Source organism: Pleurodeles waltl, chromosome 2_1, assembly GCF_031143425.1.
Source record: "Pleurodeles waltl isolate 20211129_DDA chromosome 2_1, aPleWal1.hap1.20221129, whole genome shotgun sequence".
Classification (NCBI taxonomy): domain Eukaryota; kingdom Metazoa; phylum Chordata; class Amphibia; order Caudata; family Salamandridae; genus Pleurodeles; species Pleurodeles waltl.
In genome coordinates, this window is record NC_090438.1 from 567599422 (window position 1) to 567615421 (window position 16000).

At 45.2% G+C, this 16000-nt stretch overlaps 1 protein-coding gene across 2 annotated transcripts in view; it reads right to left on the reverse strand.

The window, feature by feature from the left end:
* TRANK1 (tetratricopeptide repeat and ankyrin repeat containing 1) overlaps nt 1–16000 on the reverse strand; it is a 931136-nt gene that overhangs the window by 819027 nt on the left and 96109 nt on the right. For both annotated transcript variants that reach the window (XM_069214995.1, XM_069214985.1), the window contains exon 2: nt 8803–8934. In XM_069214995.1, coding sequence (XP_069071096.1) covers nt 8803–8933 — 131 coding nt within the window. In that variant the 5' untranslated portion in view covers nt 8934. The remainder of the gene's footprint in view (nt 1–8802; nt 8935–16000) is intronic.

Below are 16000 nucleotides of genomic sequence, written 5' to 3' on the forward strand. Positions count from 1 at the left end.
TTGTCTTTACCTAGTGTTGGTATATGGCTTAAACTACTGTGATTTTTAGCCTCCCCACCCCCCAGACCTCTAGACTGTTTCTGTATATTTTCGATTGTTAACCTTATATGTTGTTTTACCTATTTCTTTATGCATGGCGTCACCCTGGGGAGTGTGTAATCCTAGCATGCCTCACTTGCCATGGGGCTGCACCTCCTAACTTGTATAAAAAGCAAGTGTCTCTTTCCCCCTGATTCTTGTGCTGCTGTGGACTTATTGTACCCCCTGTTGCTCTTTGTTCTGATATACAAAGTATCACATGCTTTTGCCTTGCGTCTTGTTGTGATAATGTAAAAAAAAGCCAGGAAATTACTTTCATAGAGCTAGAGTTTAGTTTAGCTCAAATAGGCTATGAAGGATGGGTAGAGTGAATGGCCAGAAAGTACACAGTACAGGAGGGAGACAGGCACCTTTTATCATATTATATGGGAATGTCAGGCAATCCAGAGATACTGGCAGATGATACACGAATCCTTGATTGAATTCCACGGCACCCCCACTGTGCCAGATTCCAAGGTGGTCCTGTTGAGTATAATGGGTGGGGGAATGGGCAGATCAATACACTAGAGAATGCTGGCAGTACTAGGATTTTTGGTGGTCAAACGAGATACAGACTGCAAATGATGGAATGTTTTGCCCCCATCCATGTCACCAACTACCAACCGAAGATCCCTGTGCCTCATCCACATCATCTTGTTTCAACCTTTCCAATTCCCTTCACCTACCGCTTCTCACTCCTCCATCACGCACAATATTCCCCTTACTCTGCCCATCCTTCCCCAAAACACAGCTCACTACCACTCTTTACCCCCGCTCTCCGATGTGAAAACCTAGCTCCCTCACTACCCCTTCTCTCCAGTCAACAACTACAAAACAGGCTCAACCTGCCTCACCTTCAAGTTCTTCCTACCAACCCACCAATGCCCCACCCACTACATTTGCTAGCACCACATTTATTTGGTTACTTATTTGATGCATTTATATGGACTGACCTATACAGCATCCATTTCACCATCCCAGGATCTACCAGCACTGGTACCACGCTTCCCAGCTCCACACGCAGAAACTGGAAAAAGTTATAAGAAGACCAGTGGAATAACTCTCTCAACTCCCACCTCCCAGACCCATCACCCGAACCAGAACAGGCTGCAAATACCTTCTCCCAGTGGATCATGGACTGCGCCTGTTCGACCTAGCCCTTTTTACAGGGTCATCCACAAATGTTTTGCCTTCCTCCTCCAATTATTTTCTGACCCTTTTTGCTGACATTAGAACTCTGGGCACCTTACCACAGCTGATCAGTGCTAAAGTGCATGTGCTCTCCCTTCTTAACTTGGTATGATTGGCTTACACCTGATTGCCATATTTAATTTACCTGTAAGCCCCTTGTACAGCAGTATCCCTATACCCAGGGCCTGTATATTAAATTCTACTAGTGGGCCTGCAGTGCAGCTTGCGCCACCCACAGAAGGAGTCCAGGCCGGCTAGCTCAGGGCCTGTGTGCACAGTTTACTGCCAGAGGGACCTGGCATCTAAATGTATTTGCCTGGCCTGGAATTCCCATTTTACTACACATAAGTCACCCCTAAGGTAGGCCCTAGCTAGCCCTCTGGGCAGGATGCTATGTATGTAAAATGCAGGACATGCGTCTAGTTGTGTGGCCTGTCCTGATAGAGACAAACAGCCTATTTATTTTCTCACTGCTGTGAGTGCTGCTTTTCTCATAGGATTGCATTGGAAGTACCCTACCTTGTGCCTGGGTGGTATTGTCTGATCTATGAGGAGTAGCATAGGCATGTTTGGTATGGTTGTAATGGTAATGAGAAATGCTGCTTACTGCTGTAGGTGGATATTTTATTACCATTATAGAAATGTCACTTCTAGAAAGTGAGCATTACTCTGTGCTTATGACTCTTGTGTTTTCCAGCTTTACTCCAATCCTCGTGTGGGGCTCAGTGACAGATGGGCCCTGTGCATACTTTTCAGACAGCCTGTACACAGGGAGGGTGGAGGTGTCACAGAGAGGTATCTACATATTGAATGGTCTTCCTGGGGTGACAGAATGAGAGGCAGGGCATTCCGGCATTTGTAAAGGCTGTGCCCTGGTCTTACACAAAGGGCTTGTTTACACCCCACTGATGTCTGGAGCCTGTGCTGGAGGAGAGAGGGCACACTCCTAGAACCAGTTAGGACTGGTTGGAACCCCTTCTCCCCTTTTGTGGAGACTGTGCAAAATGAGTGTAAGTACAGGGGGTTTTCCCCCACATTTTCATACATGAATGGACTACTGAACTCGACACAGGATGCTGCTGGAGGGCCTTACCAGGAACCGCCTTGGACTGCTGCTGTTGTGCTGACCTGTGACCTGCTGGGTCACTAGGAAAAATTGCCACTGGCTGTAACCCTTTGTGCTGGCCTGCTTGCTTGGGCCCTGCTGCCCATTCCCCCATTCGTTGTCTCCAGGGGCTGAGTGGTGTGCCCCCTGTTCCCCTGCAGCTTTTCCCTGCCTCCTAGCGCTGGAGAGCACTGCATTCAACTGATCGCCGTGGTGCAGGAAGAGCGCTTTTATTGTTGATCTCTGAATCACTTTGCTTTATTTGATTAAAGAGTGTGAGGAGCGCTATTTCATTTATGCCGGTCGAATCCCGTAAGAGCAGGAAGTGCACTGCATTGTATTTGTTTAAGCTTGTGAGGAGCTTTATTTAACTAGATTGCTTTATTTGACTAGATCGCTTATTCATTTCTGCCAGAGTGAGGAAACACTGCAGCGACCCGGGCAGGTCGAGAAAATCTGGCATGCACGAAGCCTTCTCTTGGATTGGTGACCCCAGGGCTGAGGAGAGCGTGGGAGAATGCCCCCGGGGAACAGGCAGGCACCTGCTTTGGTGCATTCACCACTGCGGCCCAAGACAGCTGTGAAAGGAGGAGTGTGCACCAGGTCGGTGCGGGCGTGTCAGACTGGCAGAGGAGCGGCAGCCTGGAAGAGGGGAAACCTTATTGGAGGCCCCTCGCTCCTGCCAGGCCTCCTCCGTGTCGCAGAAGTTGGCGAGCTGGCAGGAAACCTTATCGGAGGCCCCCCCACCATTCCTGCTGGGCTGCCTGTTTGGGAGTGAGGCTCACAAGCAGGAGACCTTATCGGAGGTCTCCCATCCCCGATGGGCCCCTCGGCTCATGGGCGGGAAACCTCATCAGAGATCGCTTGTCCCCGCTGGGCCCCTCGGCTCGGGGAAACCTCAGCAGAGATCCCTTGTCCCCGCTGGGCCCCTCTGCTCGTGGGTGGGTAACCTCATCAGAGATCCCCTGCCCCCACTGGGCCCCACTACTTGTTGTTTTAGGGTGGCCTATAGCAGTCTGAGGTGGTGACCCTTGACGGAGGTCCCCAGTACTGCCCACAATAACGCCACATTACTGCAGGTGTAGGAATTGGAGTGTAGGAGCTCCCAGATTAGGACACGGACATCCCCGTTTTGCCCAGCATTCCTTTTTGTAGCGCCTGGGTGGGTAGCAGATCGTACTCACCGGTTTTGGTGCCACATAAGAATGTTTCATTTAGTGAGCATACATGATGGTGTTTATGATATGTGCAGTCATGATGTTGTTTGGCCTTACTGGTGACACATGTTTACCATGACATGTGCATTTCTAATAAAACTGTTTACCTGACTACTGCTCATCTTGCAGAATAACCAGTAACCTATGTGTTTTATGTGACTATTGCTGGCTTTCGCAGAGTACCAGTAACTGAGTAATGTTCTGACAACTGCTTGTATAGTAGGGTGTTACTGACGTTGTGTTTGGTCTAATGATATTTGGTACAATACAGTTTATTTTCATATAACATGGTGTTGTGTTTCCTTGGTTGTGTGTGTTGTGCAATCGCTTTACACATTGCCTTTGCAATCGGTCTGACTGCTCGTGCCAAGCTGCCAAGTGTGTGAGCAGGGGTTATCTTCGGTGTGTAACTCCCTCGCCCTGACTAGAGTGGGTAGGTTCTGCCTGGCTTAGGTGTATACCCTAGGCAATCAGAAACCTCATTTCTAACAGCGCCAATACAATAGCCCCTGGCAAGCCAGCCGAACCGAAAGTACCACCCAGGAGAGTTAGCTGGTCCACCACAGAGCTGAAATCCTCCAAACGCAACTCCCAGCAACTAGAAATGAAGTGGCGTATTAACGAAAGACGGAAGGCCAAACCACCTACAAAACAGTATTCAACCAGCACTACCGCCTCATGAGAGAAACAAAGAAGAACACTGCAGCAGGCCGCATAAAAGCCCGAACAAACCACAGCAAGGAGCTCTTCACCATAGCAAAGGAGTTCTCCAACCCCACAGCCACTGGGAACAAGATCATCCCCTCCCAAGAATTGACACACCTCGGCGGACTTCCTCCACAACAAGATCTCAGCCACTTACGAGAACTTCAAACCTAAACCCTCATCTGTAGCTGACAGAATCAACCTACTCATACCCACGAACACAAACTCCGAAAACCTGCACACCTGTTGTGACCCTCTCACAACAAAAGCCACAATCTCCATCATGAACTCCCTACGCTCAGGAGCAAACTTGGACCCATGTCCCCCCATATCCTGAACCTCTGTAGCAATATGATTGGCGACAAGCTCAAGAAAGTCCTGAACGCCTCCGTCACCATGGCCTCCCCTTCCCTGAAGATAGGAACAAGCTGAAGTTAGGCTCCTCCTGAAGAAACCATCTGCTGATCCAGCAGATCCGAATAACTACTGGCCCATCTAACTGCTTCCTTTTCTGGCAAAGGTTCTTGGAAAGGCAATGAACAAGTAACTCACCAAACACATGAAACACTACAACCCCCTGGACTCCTCTCAATCCGGAGCGAGCCACAGCACAGAGACAGTCCTGATGGCAGCCACCAACATCAAAAGGAACCTCCTAGACCGTGGCGGAACAGCAGCCATCATTTCCTTAGACCTGGCAGCCGCCTTCAACATCATCACCCCACCAAATCTTGATCAACAGATTCCACCGAATTGTAATCCAGGGAGACACCCTCAAAAGAATCACCTCTTACCTCACTGGAAGAACCCAGAGAATCAGTCTCCCACCATTCACATTGGAACCCAAGGAGATCATCCCTCAGCCCCACACTCTTCCAACACATACATGACATGACCCGCCCCCCCCCCCCCCCCCCCCCCCCCCCCCCCCAGGCCTACACCGTCAGATCGCATGGACTCCACATCATCTCCTAGGTCGACGACACCCAGCTCATCATGTCACTGTCAGAAGACCCCTCCATCACCAGAACTAACTTCCATAGACGTATGGTGAACCTTGACAACTGGATAAATGACACCTCTCTCAAAATTTACACTGACAAGATGGAAGTCTTCATCGTTGGGAACAACATCTTGCATGGAACAACACTTGGTGGCCTGCTGAACTCAGCCCTTCCCCTCCCAGAAAGACCACACCAACACCCTCGGCATCATCTTCAACAGCAAGTTATCTATGCAGAAACAGGTAAACACAGTCTCGTCCCCTTGCTTCCACACCCTATACATGCTGCGTAAGATCTTCAGGTGACTCCCAATCAAAATCAGAAGTCCGTCACTCGAGCTCTCGTCACCAGCAGGCTGGACTACGTTAACACCCTTTATGTAGGAATCACTACACACCCCCTGAAGAGACTACAGACAATGCAAAACCCAGTACAAGACTCATCTTCAACCTCCCCAGATTTACTCATATCACCCTGTACCTCAGGAATCTCCACTGGCTCCTGATCCAGAAGAGATGCCAGTTCAATATGCTGACCCACGCATACAAATTGATGCACAACAAAGTACCAGCATACATCAACAAAGGAATGACTTTCCACCAACCGACCAGACACCTGCGATCTGCCTCCCTTTACCTCGCAGAAATCACCAGGATCCGCTGATCCAACAGCAAAGGTCGCTCCTTTTCTCACCTGGAGCGACCTTCCCCTGCACCTCAGGAACGACCCATTGCTTTGGGCATTCAGAAAAGGACTCTAGACACGGCTGTTCAAATAAACAGAGCACTGCGAAGCAGCTAGCAACGCCAACACCTTGACAACATCACGGGTGAATTGCTGTGCTTTATAAATTCTAACTGCCGGAGTTTTATATAGCGCAAAAGTGTCCCGTCAGGGTATCAGAGTGCTGTACATATAGAGTTCAGATCATACATACATGAGAAAAGTAAGAAGGCATATGCACGAAGCAATAAAAATACAGATAGCCAATCATCCTGGTAGACCACATGCAAATAGTGACGCTGAGTGACTGTAGGACTGCCCTGAGGGTATCTATTCTTCAGATTCAGATCAGATACATCATTTCCCACTCACCCTTCTTTGTCTCTCACTATCATTATCTCCATCCCAGCCTGGTCACCATGTGCCATTTATTGTCCCCAATTTTCATTCCAACTTTTTTTCTATCTCCTTTGTAACATTTTCATCACAAACACTTTTCTTAGCAGTGATAGCAATACAAGGGTTTATGAGGGTGGTTGGTCAGCATAGGTTTGGGACAGAAATTACAGAGTAGACTATTCACACAAATTGTACCACTAGGAACGACAAACTAATGCACAACAATGCATTTCACTATTTATTAGAAGATATGCAGCACAATGCATTTCACTATTTATTAGAAGATATGCAGCACAACATTTTACATATTTTAGTCGTATTGAGGCAAAGTTTACTCTTGTTTTTCACATTTCAATTGTTGTTTTGTTGGATCCCCCAGTTATATGCGGCTAGTGATGTATATACACCTTACAAACAATTTGTATTACCTAGTCTCAATTTGTAAAAACGCAAGACCTGGGGCCCTTGTCAGGAGGCCACAGAAGCTTGGTAGCTTGCACCACCCATTGCCTCTGCCAGTGCTGCTAATGAATAGAGACAGTTCAGACTATTCCAGACCCCCAACACTATAAGAACAGCTTTGGTGGCAGGTATTAGTCATTTTTTAAGTATATTGAAATAATAAACAACTGTTGTTTTGCTTATCTTTAAATTAGAAAAACAGTGCAACCATGCCGCAGACGGTCATAAGTGCCGGTGTTGACAATTAAGTGATGATGTTGAGCTTCAGAAACCACTGTCTCAAATGAAGCACTGCTATTATCCCTTGAGTTGAGAAACTGAGCATGTAGATAATCCACATATTGTGGGCACCAAGCCGGTGTCTGTCTGTCCCCCTTGACGAAGGTAAAATATCTTGAGGGTGAAGGGACTCACTTAGGCAGGAGAACAAATGGAGAGTGGGAAACTGCAGGAGTCAACTTTTGGCAAATTTGGGGAAATTCTATTAAACTTTGAAAAAAGCAGTTGCCCTCTATGGAGGGGCAGCAGACATCATCTACGGTGGAATGAAGGTGGATGTGAGAAGGGGCAGGTTACTCTTCAAGGAACAGGTTGCTGGATGAGTTGTCAAGCCTGGTGACACTCAGAGGGATTTAAATGTTTTTGATCAGTTGACTTAATAACAGGGACAGGCTATTGGGACTGTTGATCTATTAAGCCAACAGACATAATTTCATGTTAAAATCTGCTGCTTTTTGATGATAGGAATCATTATAGAGTCTATCTGATGTGTCACTTTCTGTATCTGCACTTGTTTGCATTGATTCATCTGACTTTTTTTCCTGTGCTTTAAACCCTTATAATAACCTGTGTTGATTAACAGCTGATGTTTTGAAAGTATGTCTATAAAACCAATAAAATAAACCAATTGAGTCCTCTTAAGAAAGCGGATTGATTCTGACCACCTACCGTCTTTAGATAATGTCTGGAAAATTTGCACTACACCTTTGACTACTTCTCTGAGACCTAAATTCCACCTATCTTTCAGGGATACACACAAATACTGTGGGTCCTACATCCCAGAGAACGAATAATAAAAGTGATTACTTTGCAAGCAATCTATGGTCTAGGGTGACAACATTGTATACAAACAATTCACATTTGTAGAAAACCCTACTAAAGCAGTCTAAGAGGCACTTATGAGATACATTTGCTCTACAACTACTGCTATCCTAAGAGGAATGAAAAAAATAACGTCAGTGCTCAGAATATGGAATGATTTAAGAGAAATTTTGCCAGCCAAAAAACATTTCAAACTAGAGATTTATTTTCAATGATATCAAAATTATGATGTAGCATCATGCAATGTGTGGACAGGCATTAAAGTCTGCCTGCTCCAACCTTACAATTTTGAGCGTAAGAAAAGGGCACAATATTGTGTCATTAGTTCTATGTCAATCAAACATTCCATACAAACACCTCTTCCTCTCTGCGGGTAAGCTTATCACTGGTTTTTCGCTGCAGCTATGTGCTGGTTCACAGAATTCCTATTCCTCCTTTCTGCTTATCAAAGGTCTCTCCCATCATCACAAATGCCAGCCTTTCTTTATATGAAATTCTCTCCTATCACTCTTCACAGCCCATGCCTATCACACCCTAAATGTAAACCCTATAACTCCCAAGCCGTTGCCCGAAGGAGAGCTGGGAGAAGAAGAGTGGCCAAGAGACATGGAGAAGCACGAAAGAGAGAAACTTTAAACTGCTGTCTTCATCTGCTAGTTATTGAAAACTAAGCTTGCAGACTGACTAAGCAGATTCGGAACAGAAGCTAAGTATTATCACTGGCTGAGGGGCTCCCTAGTATTCTATTTGGGGTGCTAGTACATAGTGAAAATCATGCAGTGCGTTGAAAAAAGTGAGCAATGAGGTTCATAGTTACCTTAAATGTTGAACTTGAATCAGAATGCCAATTGCCTCATCGTATTTTCTAATGGCAAAAGCATAGCGACAACTTTTGAAATCTTGATTCCCAGCGGTTTTAAGAACCTCTGCATATGTAAACGGGTCCATGCTTTGAAAACAAAGGAAAACACAAAAACTCAATGCAACTCCAACAACATTTATCTCTGCATAGTTTGCAATTTCATGAGGCATTCTTTTACAATTTTGTTCAGCCCCTGAAGACAATTTCTACCTTGCTATTGCCACTAATTTATTTAAAACTACTGTTTTTCACTTGCTTTATTTTAAATGTAGTGACATTCATTAACTACTGGTTCAGCGTTTGCCACTGAGTGATTGTTTATATGGAAAGAGTAAATTCTGTACAAGCAAATTATCCAAGGGTTATCTGAGCACTATGCATAACATAGAAGCAGAATGACTACAGTAATAGATGGAGTAGGCAACATAAAAACAAACAATGTTAAAAATATGAATTAATTATGGTGGATGTTACGCAAAAATTGATGACTTTGTCTTAAGTCAAAATGTACTTCTTTTGCTCAACTACAGATTTAGTTTTCAACTTCTGAAACATGATCTCAAATGACTCTTCTGCTGAAAGAGCAGGTACTCTGCCAATCAGATGCAGTGGCTCTACTTTTTACTAAAAGGTGTTGATAGGTTATCACACTACCCACAAGTCTGCATTACAACAGCCTAATGAAGCAAAACAGTGGTTAACAGACTTCAAGCCCAAGCAGTCCTTACCACGTCCTGTACTGGATAAACTAAATGTTACAAACAGAAAAAGGGGAAAAGCGAAGGAGCCAAAGAGTGACACAGCAATCAATGTACATCCATTGGAAACTGGTTATTTATTGCCAAACACTAACAGACTTATGGGCCTACAGGAATTACAAACACACATCTAGGTTTAAGATGTGAATAGAGCACGCACCTGGCCTGGATTCACCACTGTACTAATGTAAAGAGTAAATATTTGGCAACAGTTTCCAAACTCAAGAAATCCTTCAGAATCCTGCACAAAATCCAGACCTGATAACCAAAAGCAGTAATAGCAACAGCGTCACTGGACATTATCGCCAGATTTAAGGTTACCATGGAAACAATTAGGAATCAAATTTGTTACTATACTCTTTTGTTCATTTCCCCCGCAACCATCCTGCCGCCATTTTATTTTGCTGGTCTTAACAAGTCCTGCAAACAATATGCAGTGCTGACTTCAGTTCAGGGACAAATTGCATCATAACTATTACCACACATCTGGCCTTGATGTAAGACCCTAAATGGCTCCTAAATTATGTCAGTCAGTTTTGTAGCAAGAGGGGGCAACTCGCATCCTCTCCATCAAGGGACCAGACCCTCTGCACTGATATGCCTTTGAATGAAGACCCTACTAAGCACATACAATGGCTTTAATTGATTGTAGTTTGCATGATCAGGATATGATCATATTTCAGACTGTTCAAGCCATTCCAGATAAAGCAAGTATCTTATCTAGCCATGTTTTTGTCTTTGCATTCTACTTCTAGTCCTGCATTTAAAGCGGGAAAAGCAAACATACGGGTATATATATGGTAATGGGAAAGGTAGGAATGGCTAAATGACTCACATACGACATCCAACACCGCCAATATATTATGCAAGAATAACATTTAGTTCATAGTTATATTATGCTGTAGCGTGCAACGCAGACCTACACCAATAACCCTGTGGCTATTCTGAAACTTGGATTACTTTTCGAAGATATCAAGACTAAAGTTTAACATGGAAAAACAATAGGTATTACGCTACTATATGCAGGATAAGGTCAGTATAGAGGTAATTATGTTCACTGCGAAACTTTTAATTTTAAATGTAAAGCAAATGTGCTAGCTTTGAACTTGGTAGTTTTATGTCACCAAAGTATTCCAAAGAGAACCCTAACCCACATGTAAATTAGTCATTAAATGATAATAGCCTAATTGTGTTAAATATGCATCTTTAGCCATTAGATTTCCAAGAGAATCTTGAATGTGAGAATCTCCTGAAAAATGATCACTAAATCTTACCTAGATATGACCAAGGTTGCCTCACGTCTATCAAAAATGTAAACAAGGGCATCAACAAGGGATGGATGAACAAGAGTACATGTGTAAAAAAATATGCAAACTTTATTTCAAAGGATGCGGTGGATCATTCTTTAAAGTCATAGGTCCACAGCTACCTTAACAGTATAGACTCAGCCACTCTGCTTTCAGCACATATTTTTGCTGAGACTGTTTGGAAGGCAGGAGTGTATTTGGGGGCTAGAGGGGAGGAACGTAAGGGAGAACTTTTACTGGACCTGCTGAGAGCAGCACACACTAGCCAATTCTGGGTCACACTGCGACTACAAAGTTTGCCCTACTTTTCATCATGTTGCATTTCAATGAAAGTTGCTGTTCCACTGCAATTGCTATGAACGTAGGAATATTTCCTGCTTGGGGTGTGGCCAAGAAAGATTGCCTAACAGACGCAAACATAGCATGCTCTATTGCCCTAAATAATAATCCTACAGAATCGTGCCTGAAAAAGCAATAAGCACAACTCAACAGTAAGGCTCGACCCGTCCAGATAAACAAGGAGTTGTTTGGGTGGGGGGGCGGTGATCCAGTCGAACAGTGTGGCAACAAGACCAGGGAACAATGTGGCAACAAGACCCCAGAGCTGAGACCTGAATTCGCAGCGGGAGCAACAGGTGCATTTTGAATGGGCGGCAGCAGAGGCTCTGGCTCATTTGCTGGAGGCCCTTTCCGAGGACTGTGGCTTAGCTGCGGCTGCCCCAGTGGAGGCCAGTGGAACCACATGGTGACTGTAGGAATCAGAGTAGGGTGGCGTGGCCATTTTGGGTGGGCTCCCTAGCTGAGAGCTCGCAGACCAGAGGAGTGAGGCCTACCAGTTCAGTGGCTTCAATGCTGTACCTCGGGGGCACATTCAGTGACTGATGACGTCGCTACTGGAAGACTCTCTCCCAACAAACCGCTATTGTGCCCCTTGCAGAATCCTATCCACTAGCTCTGACCTGCTTGGGCCTACAAGGCAGGAGGTGGGCGGCAGTGGTCAGATGACAGAGCATGGCGGTAGGGCACACCTGGTCTCCCAGTTGAAGGATGTGCTGCATGGTGGGCTAATGCACTAGACAACATATTGGAAGATGAGACGTGAGAGGAGCCCCAGACTCAGATGGGTTGGGAGGCCATAACAACACAGGTGCCACAGGGACCTTTGGCATTGGAGGGGAAGATTAATTCAGTCTCCATTGAGGTCAACCTGCTTTGTAACTACATAGGTTATCTAATCATGAAAAATCAATGAAGCAATCAACAGGAACACTGCATAAGGAAAGAACATCAGATGTCCAGGATGGTGGTGGTAACAAAGACCCTGAAGGACAGAGTGGAGGACGTAGAGGGACTTTCAAGTCATGATAAATTGCAATTCTTGGGCTTTCTTGGAGGGAGCAGAGCATGCCACATAGGAGCACTTCCAGGAATAGTGGATTCTACACACGTTTAAGCCTCAGGGATTGTCAGCAAAGTTCACCATGGAGAGACGCTACACCAGAAAGGTTCAGACTATAAGAAACATTTTAATAGATATGAAGCAGAATCTTTGATCTCTGAACCTCCCATATATGCCATTATACCCAGCTAGACAGAGTGGTGGCACAAGATAAAACACATTTCTTTGAGAGTCCGGAGTAGGAGTGGTCCTGGCTGGAACTCCAGAATGAGGTCACCAGATAAGAATACAAGACTCTTCGGATACACCCCAGAGGGGGGAGAAGAGGCAGGGGTGGTGGCTCAAGATCCATCTGTGCCCCAAGGCAAGAGAAACCAGAAGACTTCGCGAGTAATGGTGCAGGGGTTTGCACACTCGTGGTAGAGGAGGCACCACGGTCTGCAGGGGATGGAGCCAAAGACGAGTCCTTGGATCAGATGGAGAACTCAGCAGTGATGCCAACAACTTCCAATAGGTGAATTGTGCTTTTCCGAGAGTAGGGGCCGAGAGTGAGAGGAGACCAGGATTTAAAGTGTAGTATGCCACAACGTTCAGTATCCCCTTCTCTTTTAGAGGGATGGAGACCAAATCAGCAGTGGGACAAAAGAATGATGGTCTCAATTGTGATTCTGGTATAAGATTTATGTGGCGCATGATAACTCTGTGACATTATATGCCTGAGGGTGCACTGTTTAGGGAGGGTTATGGCAGCTGAGTGGAGCTTTCTCTGTGTCACCTTAACCATTGCTGGTTTGGATTTCTTTTCTCATCTATTATCTAGTAGTATTAGTGTTACATTTCTCCAGTGGGTGTTCTGTTATGATCGTTGGAACAGGCAGGGGTGAATTGGGCAGACACACGGTTAAATGTCCCCAAGTGCTTACTCAGGGAGTGGAGGGAAGGTGCAAGGGTAGGGTTGGTTGTTCAACATTTCATACAACTGTGATGCTAAATCAGCCTGCTCCTTTTCGGAGTGCCTCTCAATGCTTGGAAAGGTGGCAGGGCTTGTGAGGGAAAGAAGATGGGGAGGACTGCTACCCGGTGCCGTTGGAATCCATGCACCCATGATAACAGATATGTATAATTTCCTCACCTGGAATGTCCATGGGTTGAGCACATACATGAAACAACAGAAGGTTTTGACATTTCTCTGTAAACATAAAGTACATACAAGTTGTCTTTAGAGAAACATTCAATTGACTCAAAGGCTGAGAAATTTAAAAAAGAAATGGAGGGAACAATTGTTCTTGTCCACTTCCTCTGCATATTCCAAGGGGATGTACATGTGGGTGGTCCCTGGGGTACATGCAGAGGATTCTAGATGTGAGAGAGACCAGCATCCTCAACTCTTATGCACCAAAACACGAATGACAGACAGGATCAGGGGTGTGGAATTTAATTAAATATCTACTTGCCCATGGGACAGGTTGCTTCTTAAATCTACTTTTCCTGTAAAACAAATCTACTTGTCCCTCTGGTGCCATGTAGTGCGGCGACAAATTATGGCAGCAATCTCATTATGTGATAATAGCTTCTCTATCTATGCCAGGACTATTACTGTAGTAGGCCTTGAATACTTGCAATTTAGATCCCTACTATAGAAATTTCCTTATTTTGCCACCTTTCCGCAGATCTACATACTGGGGCTGGAGGAGGCAGTAAGCAATAGTTGCAGGGCTGGAATGCCTCTGAGTCTGCAAACCTACTAACCTGCATGTTTTAAGGATTTTCATCAGCAATTCTATAATCTTTTTCTATAACGAGAAAGGTTGGAAATTTACTCCAGACAATTGCAAAAGTAGAAGTTCTTCCAGGGTTGGAAAAAAAGTGGTTAGAGGGAAAGTGATCTTGTAAACGCTCAATAGATTTTCACATGAGTAAATATAAACATGCATATTTGCTCGTGCTAAAATACAGTTCACAAATATTTTCTAGAAGTACGATTTCCTGGTCTACTTCTGTAAGTTCTTGTTAATTCATGAAAGCCACTAACTCAAAGACATATGCCATGAGTGCACTTTAGTGACTTTCCTAAAGAATTGGGTCCCTAATTAGGTCTGGCATTCACAAAGACATTTTATTTTGATCAAACCTCTATTTCCCTTTCTGGAAGCTGGCTTTACTGTGAGTGATCAAATTCTGCTCTTCCACAAGGAGCGTATTGGCACACAAAGTAGTTTTGTTCAGGGCCAGGAACTACTTTGGCAATCAGCGGCGTAACTGAACTAGAGGGGGCCTCCATGCAAAGAACAAGGAGGGGCCCATCTCCAGACTCACTCAGGGCAGAGGCTGTGCTGAGGGGCCCCATATAGAAGGTTGCAGGGCCTTTGTTACGCCACTGGGGACAATGTGTGCTTTTTGAGTCAAAAAACGTTTTTATCTTTTTGCCAGCGTTTGTTACAATGGTGAGGGCCTGGCAGCTCCCACAACAATAAAGTGTTACAAAAGTCATGTCAAAACAAAATATGCATTGACGAAATCAAAAGACTCACAAAAAGTGTCGGACTGATTGGCTTTGCCAGTGCTTGTTTATTTGTTGAAAATGGTAACACTGATTTTCCATTAGAAATACTTACTGGAAATACTAGCTTGCATCAACACATTTTACTAAATGATGCTTCAAAGAAACAGCACCTAACATTTCATAGTAGCGAAATGTTTTTTCCTACTTGAATTTTTTTTTTTGAACATTTTGGTACTCATTACGAACTCGGCAAGAAAACCCGCCAAGTTCGGCACCGACAGTCAACAGAAGACCGCCAGCATGCAGAACCCCCGCCGGCCACATAAAGAATATTCAGCTGGGCCGGCGGGCGGAAACAGTGATTCCGCCCACCGGCCCAGCTGAATGCAGGGCCTGAACATTGACCCCAGCTCCAAATGGAGTCGGCGGCAATGTAGCAGTGCGGCGGGTGCAGCAGCTCCCATCGCACATTTCACTGCCCGTAAAATCGGGCAGTGAAATGCGCGACGGGGCTGTGCATGGTGGCCTCTGCACTGCCCATGCCAAGTGCATGGGCAGTGTAGGGGCCCCCAGAGTCACCCATTTCGCCAGCCTTCCCCTGACGGTGTGTACCGCCAGGGAAAGGCTGTTGGAACCTGACTCATTATCCGGCGGGCAGCGCTGCTTGCAGCGCTGCATTGTCCGATATGAAGCTCCGCCATTGACAGGCTGCCTGGTGGTGAAAGCCTGGCGGTGGCAGAGTTTCAAAAGTGGCAGTTCTGCCACGTTTATTATATGGTGGTCTTGACCGCCATGCTGGTGGCGGTAATTACCGCCGGCATGGCGGCCCAGACCGCCATGTTCATAATGAGGGCTGTTATTTTGAAAGCAAAGAATCATCACTCTTGCTTACAAGCTTCAGCAAACATTTGCATCTAATCAGAGATCATTCTGGGAGCATTATACTTAGCTTCATATTGTTAAACTTTTCAAACCTGTGTACACGTTTATTTTTGTTTTGTTTTTTGCTGGAACCACTGTCAGTAGTGCAGTTTGACCTTAAAACATTTATTTACAGCACTCACCCTAATAATGAAGGTTTTTCATTATTGAACCATAGATACAAGTCTGAACAGCATTAACAAATGGATACACATATTACTTCAACTGCAGACAGTTCCCGTCTCTGTCAACTGGCAGCCAAAGG